The following is a 15,686-nucleotide window of genomic DNA, read 5'->3' on the forward strand; positions in this document are numbered from 1 at the left end:
TATGAATGAAAGCTGCATTCAAAAAAAAAAAAAAAAGAAACTAATAGGAAAAACAATTCATGCTTGTGGATTGGAAGAATCACTCATTTTAAAATCACAATTTTCCCCAAGTTGATCCCCAAATTCCAAGTGGGCTTGCTTTCTCTCTCTCTCTCTTTCTCTTTTTTCTTTTTTAAATAGAAACTGAGAGGCTGATCCTATAACTTAGATGGAAATGCAAAGACCTAGGAGCCAAAACATTTTGGAAAAAGAAGAACAAATTAAAGGACTAATGTAGTTCCCAATTTCAAAACTTACAATACAGCTATAGTAATCAAGACAGCGTGACACTAATATAAAAGCAGACATGATTGATCAATGGAATGGAATTGAGATTCCAAGGGAAAAATAAATTACGTTTTTCGGTGAACTGACTTTCAACAAAGGTGCCAAAACAATTCAGCGGGGAAAAGATTTTCTTTCCTTTCCACAAATGCAAATGATGAATTTTGAAACTCACTTCACACCATATATAAAAATTAACTCAAAATGGATCACAGATTTAAATGTGAGATCTAAAACTACAAGACAGGAGAAAACCTTCATGACCCTGGTTTAGGCAAAGATTTGTTAGCTATGACACCATATGCAAGATTCATAAATGAAAAAAATTAATAAACTGGATTTCAATCAAAATCAAAACCTTTTTTTTTTTTACTTCAAAAAGAAAATTACAGAAATAAAAAGGGTAAGCATTTCACCAAAGATATGCAAATAGCTAATAAGCACATGAAAAGCTGTGAACATCATTAGTTGTTAGGGAAATGTAAAATTAAAACCACAATGAGATACACGTATCCAGCCTTTTCAAAAGCTTACATTATGCCACTTCGCTTTTATGAAAGTATCTACGTTAGTACCTATTTTTACTAACCCAAGGAAATCTGAAAAGGATTTTTGCTTTTACAAAAAAAAAGGTGAGAAGTGAAAACAGCTGTCAGTGTTTGTTCTGCAGCAAGCTGTCAGAGACGCGGCATGCACACTGTACCCTGAGCAGCAAGAGTGGCACTGCCAGGCTCCTTCCCCAGAACTACACTCAGCATCTCAGCATCAAGCTACTGCAGCTTTGAACTGTGTCTGCGCGCATCTGTGCCTTATCCCAATTTATTTTGTGCATCATTAGCAAGATGTGTCCTAAGGTATTAGAAAAACCTAAGGGAGATTATTTTTTGGGGTCTGGGAAAGCTCCAAAAATTTTCCATATAAGTTAATTGTAATTGCTTCTTTGCTTTACAACACCATTTCAGTTTATGAAAGGTTTCATAGGAATGCTCTGCTTTCAGATAGAGGGAGAAAGCTGTACTACTACTGACTAAATCTTAGAAGACTGACTGTACCAACTGTGTCAAGGAAGTGTTGCAACTGGAACTTTCATACATTGCTGACAGGAATGTAAAATGATTCAAATCACTCTGGAAAATAGTCTGTTGGTTCCTTAAAAAAAGTTACATATACACCTATCATATGACCCAGCCATTCCACTTGCAGATATTTACCCAAGAGAAATGAAAGCGTATGTCCAAAGACTTTTATATGAACTTTCATAGCAGCTTTGTTTGGAATAGCCAAAATTGGAGGGGAAAAAACCCAAATGTCCATCAACAGATGAATAAATTGTGCTGTGTCCATACAATGGAATACTACTCTGCAATAAAAAGGAATGAATATCAATGCACACAACAAACAACATAGAAGAATCTCAATAATTATGCTGAAAGAAACTAGACCAAAAAGACAACATACTATATGATGCCACTTACATAAAGTTTTAGAAAATACAGACTAATAGAAAGCAGATCAGCAGTTGCCTTAGGCTGAGAGTAAGGGATGCGAAGTGGCCAGAGGAAGATTACAAAGATGCCCAAAGAAACTACCAATGATGATGAATATGTTCATTATATTTGACACAGGTCAAAATTTAGCAAAGTGGACATTTTAGATAAATTCAGTTTGTTGCACGTTGATGATACATCAATAGAGCTGTAAAAAAAAATAATAAATGGATCTCAGGACAGAGAAAACAAAAAGAACTGTTATGTGGTTATTACAATTATCCAGGCTATAGTCAGTAGTGGCTTAGACTGGGATGGAACCTATTGAGGTAGAAATGTGAGTAGTTAACTTTAAAGTTTATTAAAGTACAGAATTGGCAATACTTTGTTGATGTAACAGATATTGGCAGTTGAAGGAAAGGAAGCAATCAAGGACAACTTTAATTTTGCTGTAAGCAGGTGAGTGAACAGTAGTGTCATTTACTAAAATGAGGAATACTGGGATAGGATTACAGAGTCAAGGTTTCTCACCATGATTACCAAGAGGGATTCAAACTGGTTTTACAAGTTTAATGGATTTTAAAACAATGAGCCAGGATTTATATACAAATAGCTAGAAAATATAAGTGGGGCACTGATCAACTACCACAAATATGAAAAATAAATATGTTTATGATACAGAAAAAGAACTAGTAATTTATGGAGGTTATAAAACAAATGCAAACACATTGGCTCAAAAGAGCTTTTTTAAATAATTGAAAGGTAGACTGTGCACATTAGAGAATAATTACTTAAAACTATTTTAATTAAATGCTCATTTAACTTCCAGTGTTTTTTCTAGAAGTATTACTTAGGTTTGTCTACATTTCTAAAAAAATGTGTCCATTAAAATCAAATTATTATTCAAAGAATGCTGCAGCCTCTTTATTTCCTTCAAAAACTGCTTTCCTGGACGCCTGGCTGGCTCAGTTGGTAGAGAATGTGACTCTTGATCTCAGGGTTGTTAAGTCTGAGCCCCATGTTTTGTGTAGAGATTACTTAAAAAATTAAAAATCTTTGCTTACCTGTTTAATCTTTCGAATAATGACCCAAATTGTGCTGTTTTATATGATGGACTGAGAGCATCTTGATTTTCATTTAATTTGGAAACCAAACTATTAGAATAATTAACTTTAATGAGCTGAAAAAAGAAAGAAGAATCTGCCAAAATGGTAAATGTACATATACACAATTTAAATGTTTTACCATAAAATACCATTCAAGTGGATTTCTATATGCAAAAAAAAAAAAAAAAAAAAAAAAAAAAAAAAAAAAAAAAAAAAAAAGTCTTTTCTGGTTTAAAAGAATGTAATTGTGTCCTTATTGAAAACAAAATAATGTGCTAGCAATAAAAGCAATACCGGTATTTACATGATTGTTAAAATAACAGAACTGATACTATGAGGAGTACCATTTTCTCAGAGGTTAACAAATAGATATATTTTTTACCACCTTACACACCTGTCAGAATGACTAACATTAACAACTCAGGCAACAACAGATGTTGGCGAGGATGCGGAGAAAGAGGATCTCTTTTTGCATTGTTGGTGGGAATGGAAGCTGGTGAAGCCACTCTGGAAACAGTATGGAGGTTCCTCAAAAAATTAAAAATAGAACTACCCTATGATCCAGCAATTGCACTCCTAGGTATTTATCCAAGGGATACAGGTGTGCTGTTTCAAAGGGACACATGCACCCCCATGTATAGCAGCACTATCAATAATAGCCCAAGTGTGGAAAGAGCCCAAATGTCCATAGATAAATGAATGGTTATATACAATTGAGCAAATTATCTCCGACAGAAAATAATTTGTCTAAAAAAAAGAAAAAAAAACTAGCTGTACTTATCTGTTTTTTCCATTTACTGAGTAATTTTAGAATGCTACTTTAATCTTTCTGAATATCAGTATCATTGAGTCCAAAATGGGGAACATACGGAAAAACTTGTGGAAACCAGATGAGGTAATCCATGTGTTAATATGGATGGTACCATATAATGTATGACATTACAGTGGCCCAACACTAATCTATCCAGTAATAATAATTTATATTTGTAACATATTTTATTTATTAGCCATGAAACATAGAAATGAGAAGTCCAAAGACAACCAATGACAAAGTCAGTAAAAAACAAAACAAAATGAAACAAGGGAAAACAAAAGAGATATTCAGAAAAAGAGGGGGAGTCAAAAGTCAGGGAGAGCTAGAAGTAATGTCTGGAAATACATCTCACATCTCAGTTTCAAATAAACAGTGACAGAAATGCAGGGACAAAGTCATCTCATGAAGTGAAAAACACAAAAACAGACCAAAAGAGAAGAGAATACTGTATGTTGGCTCTATACTACTTTTTCAAAGACCAGCAAGCCAAAGCTTACTTTTTCTTCTAGCCTGTTTTTTCAACTCATTTTTTTTGTTTTACAGTTTCATTTTAATTCTTCTCACTTTTTTTGAAACCACTCCAAATAAGCAATTAAAGACTTCTCTAATACTTCACAATGTGACACTACATCCTGGACAGGAACATTAGCCTCTCTCTCTTTAATTTTCTCTTCTGGGTATTAAGTATATTATTATTTACCCCTCTGGAGATAATCACTAACCTGCAGCCTAAAAGCAAAGATTATTTAAGTAAAGATTACAGAGAGTTTTATTCTCTATCCCATAATCTATCTAGGATGCACATTTTAGTCTTATAAAATGCAAACTAATAACTAAATGGTTTTTATTGTATCATTCCAAAGTTAATGGATCCTTATATTAGTAAGGATAACATATCACTGGAATATAATACTTCATTTTTCTCTTCTCTGGAAAACAGAAAACATATTTTAATAAATATCTTAATAAAACTGAATCATATCATTATATATTATATATAACATACCATATATAACTATAATTTATAAAATTGCAATTAGAAATTTATAAATTATAAATTCATTTATAAGTGACAAATACAGAAATATGGCATAAAACCAGTGCATGCTAAAAAAATGGGAAAAATTCAAAACTAAATATCGCCATTAACAAGACATCATGTTTATATAACCATTTTCCCCCACTACCACTATACATTAGTATAATACATAGTTTTATTTATTTTTTTTAAACTCTCTATATAATCTAATAAAATGACTACTTGTATGGCCTATGGCAGATATACTTCAGAATTTTAAACTCTGGATGTTTTTAGATTTTTAATTTTAGAGAATTCAATGACTGAACATTTTAGCACTACACCTCTCTATCTATACAAAAAGATTTGTATAGTTTGAATTCAAGTGCACATAACCAGTTGTCACCTGTCAAATCATAAAAAAGAATCAAGCCATCCCAACTCCTACTTTAATGGATTACCATGACATCACTGAGATTATGTACTGCTCTTCATAGGGTCCTTTCCATATCATGCAAATTGGGCCACCATGACATCACCAACTAGTCATTTACTGTGATTACCATCATCAGCTCTTATATACCCATACTGAACTATTTTCAATTTCACTGTCAATTATTTTATAAAAGGATGAGGATTTCAAATATTTTTAAGGAACATTCCAGTTTTTGAATTCATAATCTTTTACAGTGCAGACAATTAAATTTTGACCAAAGAGGAATTATTATACCTAACTGACATCCTAAATTGGCTCTATCTATAGCAATTCACAACCATTAGTTTTTAAATCCATCAGAACAGAAAAAAAAGAGCATTTCATAAAAATACAATAATATAAAATGTTAAGTCTAGTGATTCAAATGTACCTGCTCATCCTGCTTTTTTTCATATGCAACTTTTTGAGGACTAGGTGCTGTTCTGGGAATGAAATTTTGTTTTGTAATATTTCTGTTAGAAGATAACTCTGCTGCGAAGGATGGTGGAGTAAAACTGCAATTTTCTATTCTGTTGAACTGAGGTTCAAACATTCTTTCTGAGTCCATTACTTGTGACAACTATAGGAAAAGAAGATACAACCATTCGATTTGCCAAAATATATAAACTAGAAAAGAAGAAAGTCAAATAGAAGTAGAAAAGGTCATGGACTGCAGAAGAAGTTCCAAGGAAAAGTAAGTCATCAGTAATTAACAAGACTTCTTAAGACGAGAGAGGCTAAGACATGATAGGTTATCAACTAAAATTGTACTTAAGAGCTCCTTTCGGTCTGCCTTTCTTACTACTGATCCACCCTCAAGTTTCATGCCATCTCCAAATGACAGGAAATTTGAGTTTCACTGACCCACAATTCAGGTAAAAAGATTTCCAAAAGATTTTGGTATCACTGCTATTCTCTGATGTAGTTTAACTTTGTCAATTCAAAGCAAAGAAAGATAATAATGTAGCATTAAACTTTAAAATTTCAAGCTTTAATCACAATCTATAGATTTTCTAATTGATTAAAATTTTATTTACTAAAAAAATCATTTGCAATACATTGAAAAAAATAATCTTGAGATCAGTGGAAATATTGAAAATAATTTGATATAAAATAATCCAGTCACTATGCTAGAAGAGAGGAATTTCTCAGCTTATCATATTAACCCAAATCAGGAATCCCCAAATGAATTATCCTTTGTAGCTCATTAGTAACAAGGAGAATCAATTGTTATATACACAGAGGCCTAATCTACATTACTAGAACTCCAAAGGGTTCCTCATAAACAATCAGTTAAAATATTCTTAAGGTATAATTTTCTTATATTGAAAACTTTAGGGGCGCCTGGGTGGCTCCGTTGGTTAAGCGTCCGACTTCGGCTCAGGTCATGATCTCACGGTTCGTGAGTTCAAGCCCCACATCGGGCTCTGTGCTGACAGCTCAGAGCCTGGAGCCTGCTTCGGATTCTGTGTCTCCCTCTCTCTCTCTCTGCTCCTCCCCCGCTTATGCTCTGTCTCTCTCTCTCTCCTTCAAAAATAAAAAATAAAAATAAAATTAAAAAAAAAACTTTAAAAATAATTTAAAAGACTGTAAACAAAATTTTAAAGGACAATTTTCTCTGATATTTGAAAAATTTATATCATTTGGTGGTATGTTACAATTGTTAAAGTAATTTAAAAATTTTTGTTTTAAATCTCACCTGAACTGGGGCAAGTTCTTTCTTGTTGCCTAGTCTTTGATAGTACATACAAATGAAAATAAAATGTTAAGGTTAAAAAAAATAGCTGGCAATAAACTTATCTTTTTCTATATATTTAAAATGCATACAGTTGTATACAAATACACAAAAACATATAGAACTCTAAATCATTCTCTAATTTTATAAAAATTATATTATTACTCAAGAGACATTTTTAGGATAAGGAAAGTCAAACTACACATATAAAATACATAGTATAAACATTAGCTCATTTGATAAAGGTCTTAATAGTTTAATAATACTGTTAACAGCCAAACCAAAAAAAAAAAAAACAGCTAGAAGAATAAGTCCTTCATACATTTTCCAATGAATAAAACAGTACTGATAATGACCTGTTTAAATGCCTAAATAATATACAACCTAGATAAAACCTACTTGTTTTCTACATCATCAATGCAGAGCTTAGATGGTATATAGTGAGGTGACATTGGAAGTTCTAAATCATGCTTTCTTAAGGGCATTTTTATATCTCTATGCATATTCACATGGGTTGGTTTTCTCACAGTTTCTACAATGAAAAAAATTATAAGAAATAAGAATAAAATCTTTTAAAAACAATGTTTGATATACAATGTTCATTAAATAAATGTACATCTTAGTTATCTACTAAAACTACCTATATTGTATATGTACTAGAAGTCATTACAGCACTAAAAACTGTCATAAATAATTCAAATCATCTCTTTTTCATCATCTTACATAGTCCTCATAAAAAGGGCCATAATAATTCAGTTCTATTGTTTTCTTCTCCCAAAACTTCCTTGACCCCCAAACTATATCAGATGCTATGTAATACATGTCCATACCACTACATATGTTCTCTATTATAGCACTTACAGCAGTTTATTGTACTTCATTAACTCTATCTCTCTTAATAGATTTTTTTAAGTAGGCTCCACTGCAGGGCTCGACCTCACAACTGTGATATCATGACCTGAGCCAAAAATCAAGAGTCAGTCACTCATGGGGCACTTGGGTGGCCTAGTCAGTTAAGCATACTCAACTTACTGAGCATTCAGGTGCCCCTAGATTTTTAAACTTGATGGAAACATAAGCTTTTTCTCTCCTTATACAAGATATCACGATTTGGTCTGCTCAGTACTTTTAACTACTCTCCTTTTCTGAAAAATGCTTTTTACATACACACCAGCTATATGGTTTTCATAGAGAACTTCCTATCTTCATATAAAACCCTGTCTCTAGAAAAATAATTGATTTAGGGTCAGCCATCTGACCCAAGATGAATAATAGGATCACATCCTTGTGGTTATAAATAATTGTTCCAGTGCAAGGACCTGGCACCAAAAGGGCAAGGTAGTATCCTTTCAGTAAAATTTTAAAACTCAGAACCAAGAAACAACTCTCAGTGTTTCCCTTGTGGCAAAACAGGAGAGATGAACAATATTACTTTTTTAAGGTCAAGTTTTAAGCCTAAATGAAAAACACAACCTGAGAGAATTAAGTTAATATCTAAAATGAGAAAAAAATCTTGATGATATTCAAGTCCCTGATTCTAGCAGTGGCCCAGCGGCACCAATGCCCTTTCTTTTAGTAAACAGTCTTAATCTATTCAGGCTGCACTAACACAATGCCATAGATTAGATGGTTATAAACAACAGAAATTAATTTCTCAGTCTGGAAAACTGGCTGGAAAACAAAAAAACTGGCTGGAAAACTGGAAAACACAATCAAAGTTTTCTCAGATTCAGGGTCTGGTGAGAGCCTCAGTCCTGGTTCAGCGAAAGCTGTCTCTTCACTGTGTCCTCACACAGTGAAAGAAGCAAGAACTCCTCTCTGGGGTCTCCTTTTAAAAGCACTAATTTCATTCATGAGGGCTCCAACATCATGACCTAATCACTTTCTAAAGGTCCCCCTCCTAATACCATCACTAATAAACTTTTGCTTTTGTAGGGAAGGAAAAATATGTTTTTCCTCTACTCTTCTAAATTCTCAGCTAGGGACTCTATAACAGAAGACAAATTAATAAATAAACTTCATACAAATGAAGAGTTTTAGTAAATAAATCTATTGAATAAATTTTAAGTGGAAAACTTTATAAGGAAATAGAGACCCAAGTAAGTGGTTAAACCTGAGCACGTTTATACTAGGTTTGATGAAGAGTGGAAAGTAGTGGGAAAATGTGATTGAACAAAAAAGGGTATGAACTAAGTGAAGCATAATAAATGTTCCTCAAAAACAGCAAGGCTTGTTTGTTCAGATTGTTCTCGGCGTCCCTCTGTCTTGGAGATAAAGATGTTCCTTTCCTCAAGGTATAGGGAGGACAGTTCTCAAATGAGAATCCTTCCTGTTTCTCTGCTGCTTCTCAAATTCCTTCTGCTTAGAATAGTCAGTATGCCAAGGTGCCTTATTTTTGGGCAGTGTGCCCTGACCCCATCACTTTCTATTCTATTCCTAGCATCCAATATACTACTTAGGGTAAGTACTCAATAAACATGTTGAATATATAAATGAAAAGAAAGTGAAGGAGAAAGGAAATATATGAAGGTAAATAAATCACTGGACAGCCTCATGAAAAAGAAACTGGTCCCCTATCTTACACCATACACAAATTCACCTCAAGATGGATTAAAAAGTTCAACATATGACCTAAAACCATAAACCTCCTAGAAGAAAACATAAGAGGTAAGTTCCTTGACATCAGTCTTGGCGATGATTTTTTTTTGGATTTGACACCAAAAGCAAACAAACATGTGAAACTATATCAAACTAAAAAGCATGGAGCTAATCAGGACACCTGGATAGCTCGGTCAGTTGAGCCTCCAACTTTGGCTCAGGTCACAATCTCGTGGTTCGTGGGTTCAGGTTCAGCATTGGGCTCTGTGCTGACAGCTCTGTGCTGACAGCTTAGAGCCTGGAACCTGCTTCAGAGTCTGTGTCTTCCTCTCCCTCTCTCTCCCTCTCTCTGCCCCTCCCCTGCTCACGCTCTGTCCGTCTCTCTCTCAAAAATAAACATTTAAAAAAATTAAAAAGCATGGAGCTAAAATGTACTATGTTAAGTGAAATAAGTCAGAGAAAGACAAATACCATATGATTTGACTCATATGCGGAATTTAAGAAATAAAACAGATCAACATATGAGAAGGGAGGGAGGAAGAAGAGAGAAGGAAACAAACTACAAGAGACTCTTAACAATGGAGAACTGAGGGTAGATGGAGGGATGTGGGTGAATAATGGGTATTAAGGAGGGCACTTGTGATGAGCACTGGGTGTTATATGATGAACTCTACTCCTGGAACCAATATTGCACTGTATGTTAACTAAAATTTAAATAAAAACAAACAGACAACAAAAAACGAAAAATCTTCTGCACAGCAAAAAAAATCTTTCCCAAAATGAAAAGACAAACTATGGAATGGGAGAATATATTTGCAAATCATTTATCTGATAAGGTTCAATATGCAAAATATATAATGAACTCATACAACTCTTAGCCAAAAATCAACAAGCTAATTTTGTAAATGGGCAGTGAAACTGAATAGACATTTTTCCAAAGAAGACATACAAATGGTCCACAGGTACATGAAAAGATGCTCAACATCACTCATCTTCAGGGAGATGCATATCAAAACCACAATGAGATATCAACCCATACCTGTTAGAATGGCTATCATCAAAAAGGCAAGAGATAAACAAGTGCCAGCAAGGATGTAGAAAAAGAGAACTCTTGCATGCTGTTGGTAGGAATGTAAATGGATGGAGCTACTACAGTGAACATAATGTATGTTCCTCAAAAAATTAAAAGTAGAACTACCATATGACTCAGGAATCCCACTTCTGAGTATATATTGAAAGGAAATGAAAAGAGCATCATATGGAGATACCTGCACTCCCATGTTCACAGAAACGTTATTCACAATAGCCATGATATGGAAATAGGTTGAGTGTGTGTCAATGGATGAATGGGTAAAGAAGATGTGGTACACACATATGACAAAATATTCTTCAGCCATGAAAATGAAGGAAATCCTGCCATTTGTGACAACTTGGATGGACCGTAAAGGCATGTTAACTGAAATAAGCTAGAGAAAGACAAATAATGCATGGTATCACTTACATATGGAATCTAAAAAAAAAAAAAAAAAAAGTCAAATTCATAGAAACGGAGTAGAAAAGTGGATGCTGGGGGCTAGGGACTGTGGAGTAGGGGAAATACAGATTTGCAGAGGGTGCAAACTTTCAGCTATAAAATGAGTAAACATCATGACTGTGGCCGATAACACTGTATTATGTTAAGTGAAGAAAAAGAAGGTAAATAAATCAATCAGATTTACAACAAAAAATTTTATTGCTAAAATCCATAAATAATATATTTACTTTTAAAGTATAACTAAATTTCCTTGTGTAAACCGTCATCTGCAGAGTAAGATACAAAAATGGCAGAGAAAGGAAAAGAGGATATACTAACAGCAGTTATAAGCAATTTCTATCCTCCTTTATGAACAGTCTTATTTCTTAGGCTCTCATTTTAGCACTTATCTTGAAGATTAAATATCACACACAAGTTCCCTTGAGACAAAAATATACTCTGTCTAAACTTTTTATTTACTTGAAGACTCTAAACATAGGCAAATGAACTTTATTTTGAAGTATTAGACTACTATAGTTAACATTCTAAGAATGCCTAAGAAATTATTCAAGTTGTGATATATGAAACTAATCATTAATGGAAAAACCTTCTTCAGTGCCTCCTTTCAAACAAATTCTCTAAATACTGTAAGACAGTAAAGACATTCATTCCCTTAGCTCTTTAGCTAACTTTGGTAACTATTTGCTTAAGCAGACTAATGTAGTAACTAAAACAATTGCAATATAATGTTTGACCATACCTTATAAAGTTAATTTTATATAACACATAACTTAAAAATATGAAGCCACAAAAGATTTTAAGAATTAACAAAAGTACTAATTTATACTTTGAGTTCTAAAGTTACAATTTTATTAGAAAACTGAATGTTACGATTACATTAGAGTCAAAACAAAATGCTAATGAAAAGACTTACCAGGTGTTTTCTTCTGGCAAGATATGTGATTTACCATATACAAGTTAAGGAGGTCTAAACTGACAGTGGAATTTTTGACAGGGGATAAAACCCCCAGTAATTTCATTTTTGATTTTAACCTTTTCTTTTCAAAATATTCCTAAAACAATTAAAAATAAAAGTTATTACAACAGCCATATGGTTTTAGGCAGAATCATAAAAATAAAAAAGCAATAATGCTATTAAATAGTTGACTTGACATTTTTATATTTTTGATACCCCCTTTACATGTTTACATATAAACTGAAATCAATCATGATGACTTATAATTTGCCCAAAGACTCTTAATTTCACAACCTCTTAAAATCTTTCTTTTGTTAAACATAATGACTTTAAAACAGAGCCATTCCCCGGTATCAAAAGGTTAAAAATTATATGAAATGTACAAAGTTGCCAATTTCATTCCCTTTGTTATCCTTCCATGACTCCTACTTTGCCATTAGCAAGGGTTGTACTGTGGAGTGGACTGAGAAGTGCATGGGAGGTAAGAGTGAAGAGGCATAGCAGGAAAGGGAAAGGACCCAGAAAGGGAGCAAAAGTTGTTTTAATAGGGGAAAATTAAGTATGTTTGAGTATCAGTGTAAAGCCTCCAGCTGACAGTGACTGGTTGAGGATATAAGAAAGAGAAGAATTAATTGATGCCATGAAGTCCCTGAGAAAGATGGAATCCAGATTGCAGATTCCTTTGACTAGAGGAAACTACAGTACTGCCACAGTCACAGAAGGGAAAGATATAGTGAAGATATAAGATAGTTTACAGAACTGGTAGTAGAAATCTGAGATAATTCTCATGATACCTTCTATTTCCTCTAAAATATAAGACAAAGTCATCTAATGAGTATGAAAGGATTAAAAAATAGAGCTGGGAAAGAGTACTTTGGGGAAGTATGACTTTGAAAATGTCATACCTTTCCTTTAAAAGAAGCCTAACCAGAGATCAACACTTTGGGGGAGGGCCATATGTCTTTTCCTTTCTTATAAATATTCACAAGAATGATCCAGAGTTAGAATATTAAAAAAAAAAAAAAAATCTGGAGACAGACTATATTCATGGTTTATTTACTGAATGTCTACGTTATTGCTTGTCACAATTCCAGGCCCAGGCGATATAAAATAAACAAAAGTAATAAAATTCCTCTTCTGATGAATATATATTAATGAAGGTGAGGGACGACAGAACAAACAACTTATAACTAAATACGAGATTATGAAAGAGAAGAGTGAGGACTAAAAAAGGGTCCTGGAGAGAAAGTAACTAGAGAGTGGGGAGCTACTTAGATGCTGAGATCAGAGAAAAACAATGTTAAGAGGAGATATTTTGGCTGAAACACAAATGTTGATAAGCTAGGCATGCAAATATCTTGAGGAGGAATATTCCAGACAAAGAGAAGAATGGCAGAAAGAAGTTCAGTGTAGCTAAAACACAATGAATAACAGGGTGAGTAGTAAGAAAGTCAGAGAAGTAGGGAAGGTGTAAATCCTTCAGGTCCTTTTCGGCTATGGTTAAATCAGTATTTCTCTAAAAGCAGTGGTGTGCTGGTGGGAGTTGTTTAGAGGTTGGCTGAAGGTCCTCAGGTGGAGCGATCACATTGCACAATCGCACAAACAGATTTACCATGCGGACAAATACAACAAGGAGGAGTTCCAGTACAGCATGCCATGTTGCCCAAGGGCATAGCCACGCCAGTCTCAAACACATTTGATAGCTGAATCTGAACTTGGAGGCATCTTGGCTTTCAGCAGAGTCAGGGATGGGTCCATTATATGATCCATGAACCAGAACCTCACATCTTGTTCTGGAGGACACTGACCAAGAAGCCAAAGAAATGAAGCTAACATCTTTCTGATAACATTATTATGTTACTTTCTTGTTTCTCCCTTTGATATTGAAAGGATATTCAGACTGTTTGAATGTGCTGGTGACTGCTCTGCTTCAAGTGAGCAGAGCCAACAGCACCATGGCCCAGCCAGATGAGTGCTATTTGGGCTGCAGCCTTGGCTGAGTGCGACCCCAGAAGCCATGCAGAGCTCTGTACCCAGCAGAATACACTTGGTAGATGGAGGAAGCAACTAATCTAAGAATAAGGTCATGGCTATTACAGGGACTGTGTAAACTTGCTCTTTTGTTTTTTCTGCCAAGTATTGTATGTATGGTGGTTTATGTTTCATTGTATTGGAAACTTTCCATTTTACTCAAGAAATCTGTTCCATGTTACCTTGATAAAAGAGGAAGTTTTTATAATATAAAAAATTTAAAAAATAATAAAATAAAAGCAGTGAAAAACAACTGAGGCTTTTAAGCAGGAGGATGACAAATTCTGATTTGTGCTTTTAAAAGATCATACTAACTGCTACATGAAGAACAGACTACAAAGGAATGAAAGATAAAACAGAAAAAAATTGGTAAGTTCAATTACATTAGAATTAGGAACTTTCCTTCAAAGACAGCATTAAGAAAAGAAAAATAAAAGCTACAGAGTACACATATAACCAACAAAAAGTTCTAAATATATAAAGACAATAAGCAAAAGACCAACACCACTAAAAAAAATGTAAAAAAAATACTTGGAAAAGTACTTCACAAAAGAGGAAACACAGATGAAAAGATAACCTTATTAGTAGTCCAGAAAATACAAGTTAAATTTATAGTGAGACATCATCTAAGTTAATAACTATCCTGCTTTTATTATAATCACTCCCTTGCTTTTTAAATTTTATGAGCTTTGAACATATTTTTTTTCTGTTTTGGAACTTTTGGCAAACAGAATGCTACTGCTTACATTCTGTGACTTGTGACATTTGTTCAAAATTATGTTTGGGGGAGTCATCTACATTAATTCTATGTAGTTGATACATTTTCACTGCTGTACCATTACTTGGGTATCCCACAATTCAACCATTCTACTGGTAATGGACATTTGGATGGTCTCCTTCCCTCCCCAGGCTCTCGCCCTTCTCTTTTGCCTTCTCCTCTTTTTGCTACGTAACAAAGATCCAAACAAGCTTGTATATGTCTCAAAGTACACATGTGGAAGAGTTTCTCTTGAATATACACTACTCAGTTGTAAGATACATACATGCTCAACTTTATATAATAAAATCAATGTAAGAAAAAGAACTAATAAAAAAGTTAGGAGACAGGTTCTAAGACCATCATAATACTCTAGGCAATAAACGATATGAATTGGGGTACTGATAGCACATGTAGTGAGAAGTGATCAGACGTGGGATATATGTTGGAGCTAGAATCAACAATGATCTTTAAGTCTCTACCTGAGCAAAATGGTTGGCTATACAAGCTATCTATAAACAGAGAAAACTGGATAGTCTTTTAGTTACTTAGGTGAATTTATTAACCTTCAAAAAATATTTCAGAAGATCACTGTTCTCATAATGCTGATATAAATAAAAATATATATTTTTTTTACCTTTTGCTTTCTCCTTTCCTGCTTGATCAGAACCCTGGTACTGAAAAAAGAAGCAAAACAAAAAAATATAATGGTTAAAAAAATAGTTTCTTAAATGATTGCCATTTTGCCTGAAGACTTGAAATTAACATCGAAAAGTATAGTAACAATTATATTGTTTTTTGAAAACTATGAAAATGTTATTTATAGCATATACTACTTCAAAAAATTTTCTT

The 15,686-nt window shown here is 33.6% G+C and overlaps 1 protein-coding gene and 1 pseudogene across 2 annotated transcripts in view; one reads left to right on the forward strand and one right to left on the reverse strand.

Moving 5' to 3' along the window:
• Nucleotides 1-15,686, reverse strand: part of REDIC1 (regulator of DNA class I crossover intermediates 1) — a 108,626-nt gene that overhangs the window by 58,281 nt on the left and 34,659 nt on the right. For both annotated transcript variants that reach the window (XM_086713665.1, XM_025930579.2), the window contains exons 2-7: nt 15,472-15,511; nt 12,005-12,143; nt 7,359-7,491; nt 6,924-6,957; nt 5,616-5,804; nt 2,876-2,991 (exon numbers count right to left, since the gene is read on the reverse strand). In XM_086713665.1, the coding sequence (XP_086569791.1) occupies nt 2,876-2,991; nt 5,616-5,804; nt 6,924-6,957; nt 7,359-7,491; nt 12,005-12,143; nt 15,472-15,511 (651 nt within the window). The remainder of the gene's footprint in view (nt 1-2,875; nt 2,992-5,615; nt 5,805-6,923; nt 6,958-7,358; nt 7,492-12,004; nt 12,144-15,471; nt 15,512-15,686) is intronic.
• Nucleotides 12,521-13,873, forward strand: LOC112867549 (cyclin-dependent kinases regulatory subunit 1 pseudogene; annotated as a pseudogene).

Source organism: Puma concolor, chromosome B4 (genome assembly GCF_028749965.1).
Source record: "Puma concolor isolate L17-30 chromosome B4, mPumCon1.1.hap2, whole genome shotgun sequence".
NCBI classification, from domain to species: Eukaryota; Metazoa; Chordata; class Mammalia; order Carnivora; family Felidae; genus Puma; species Puma concolor.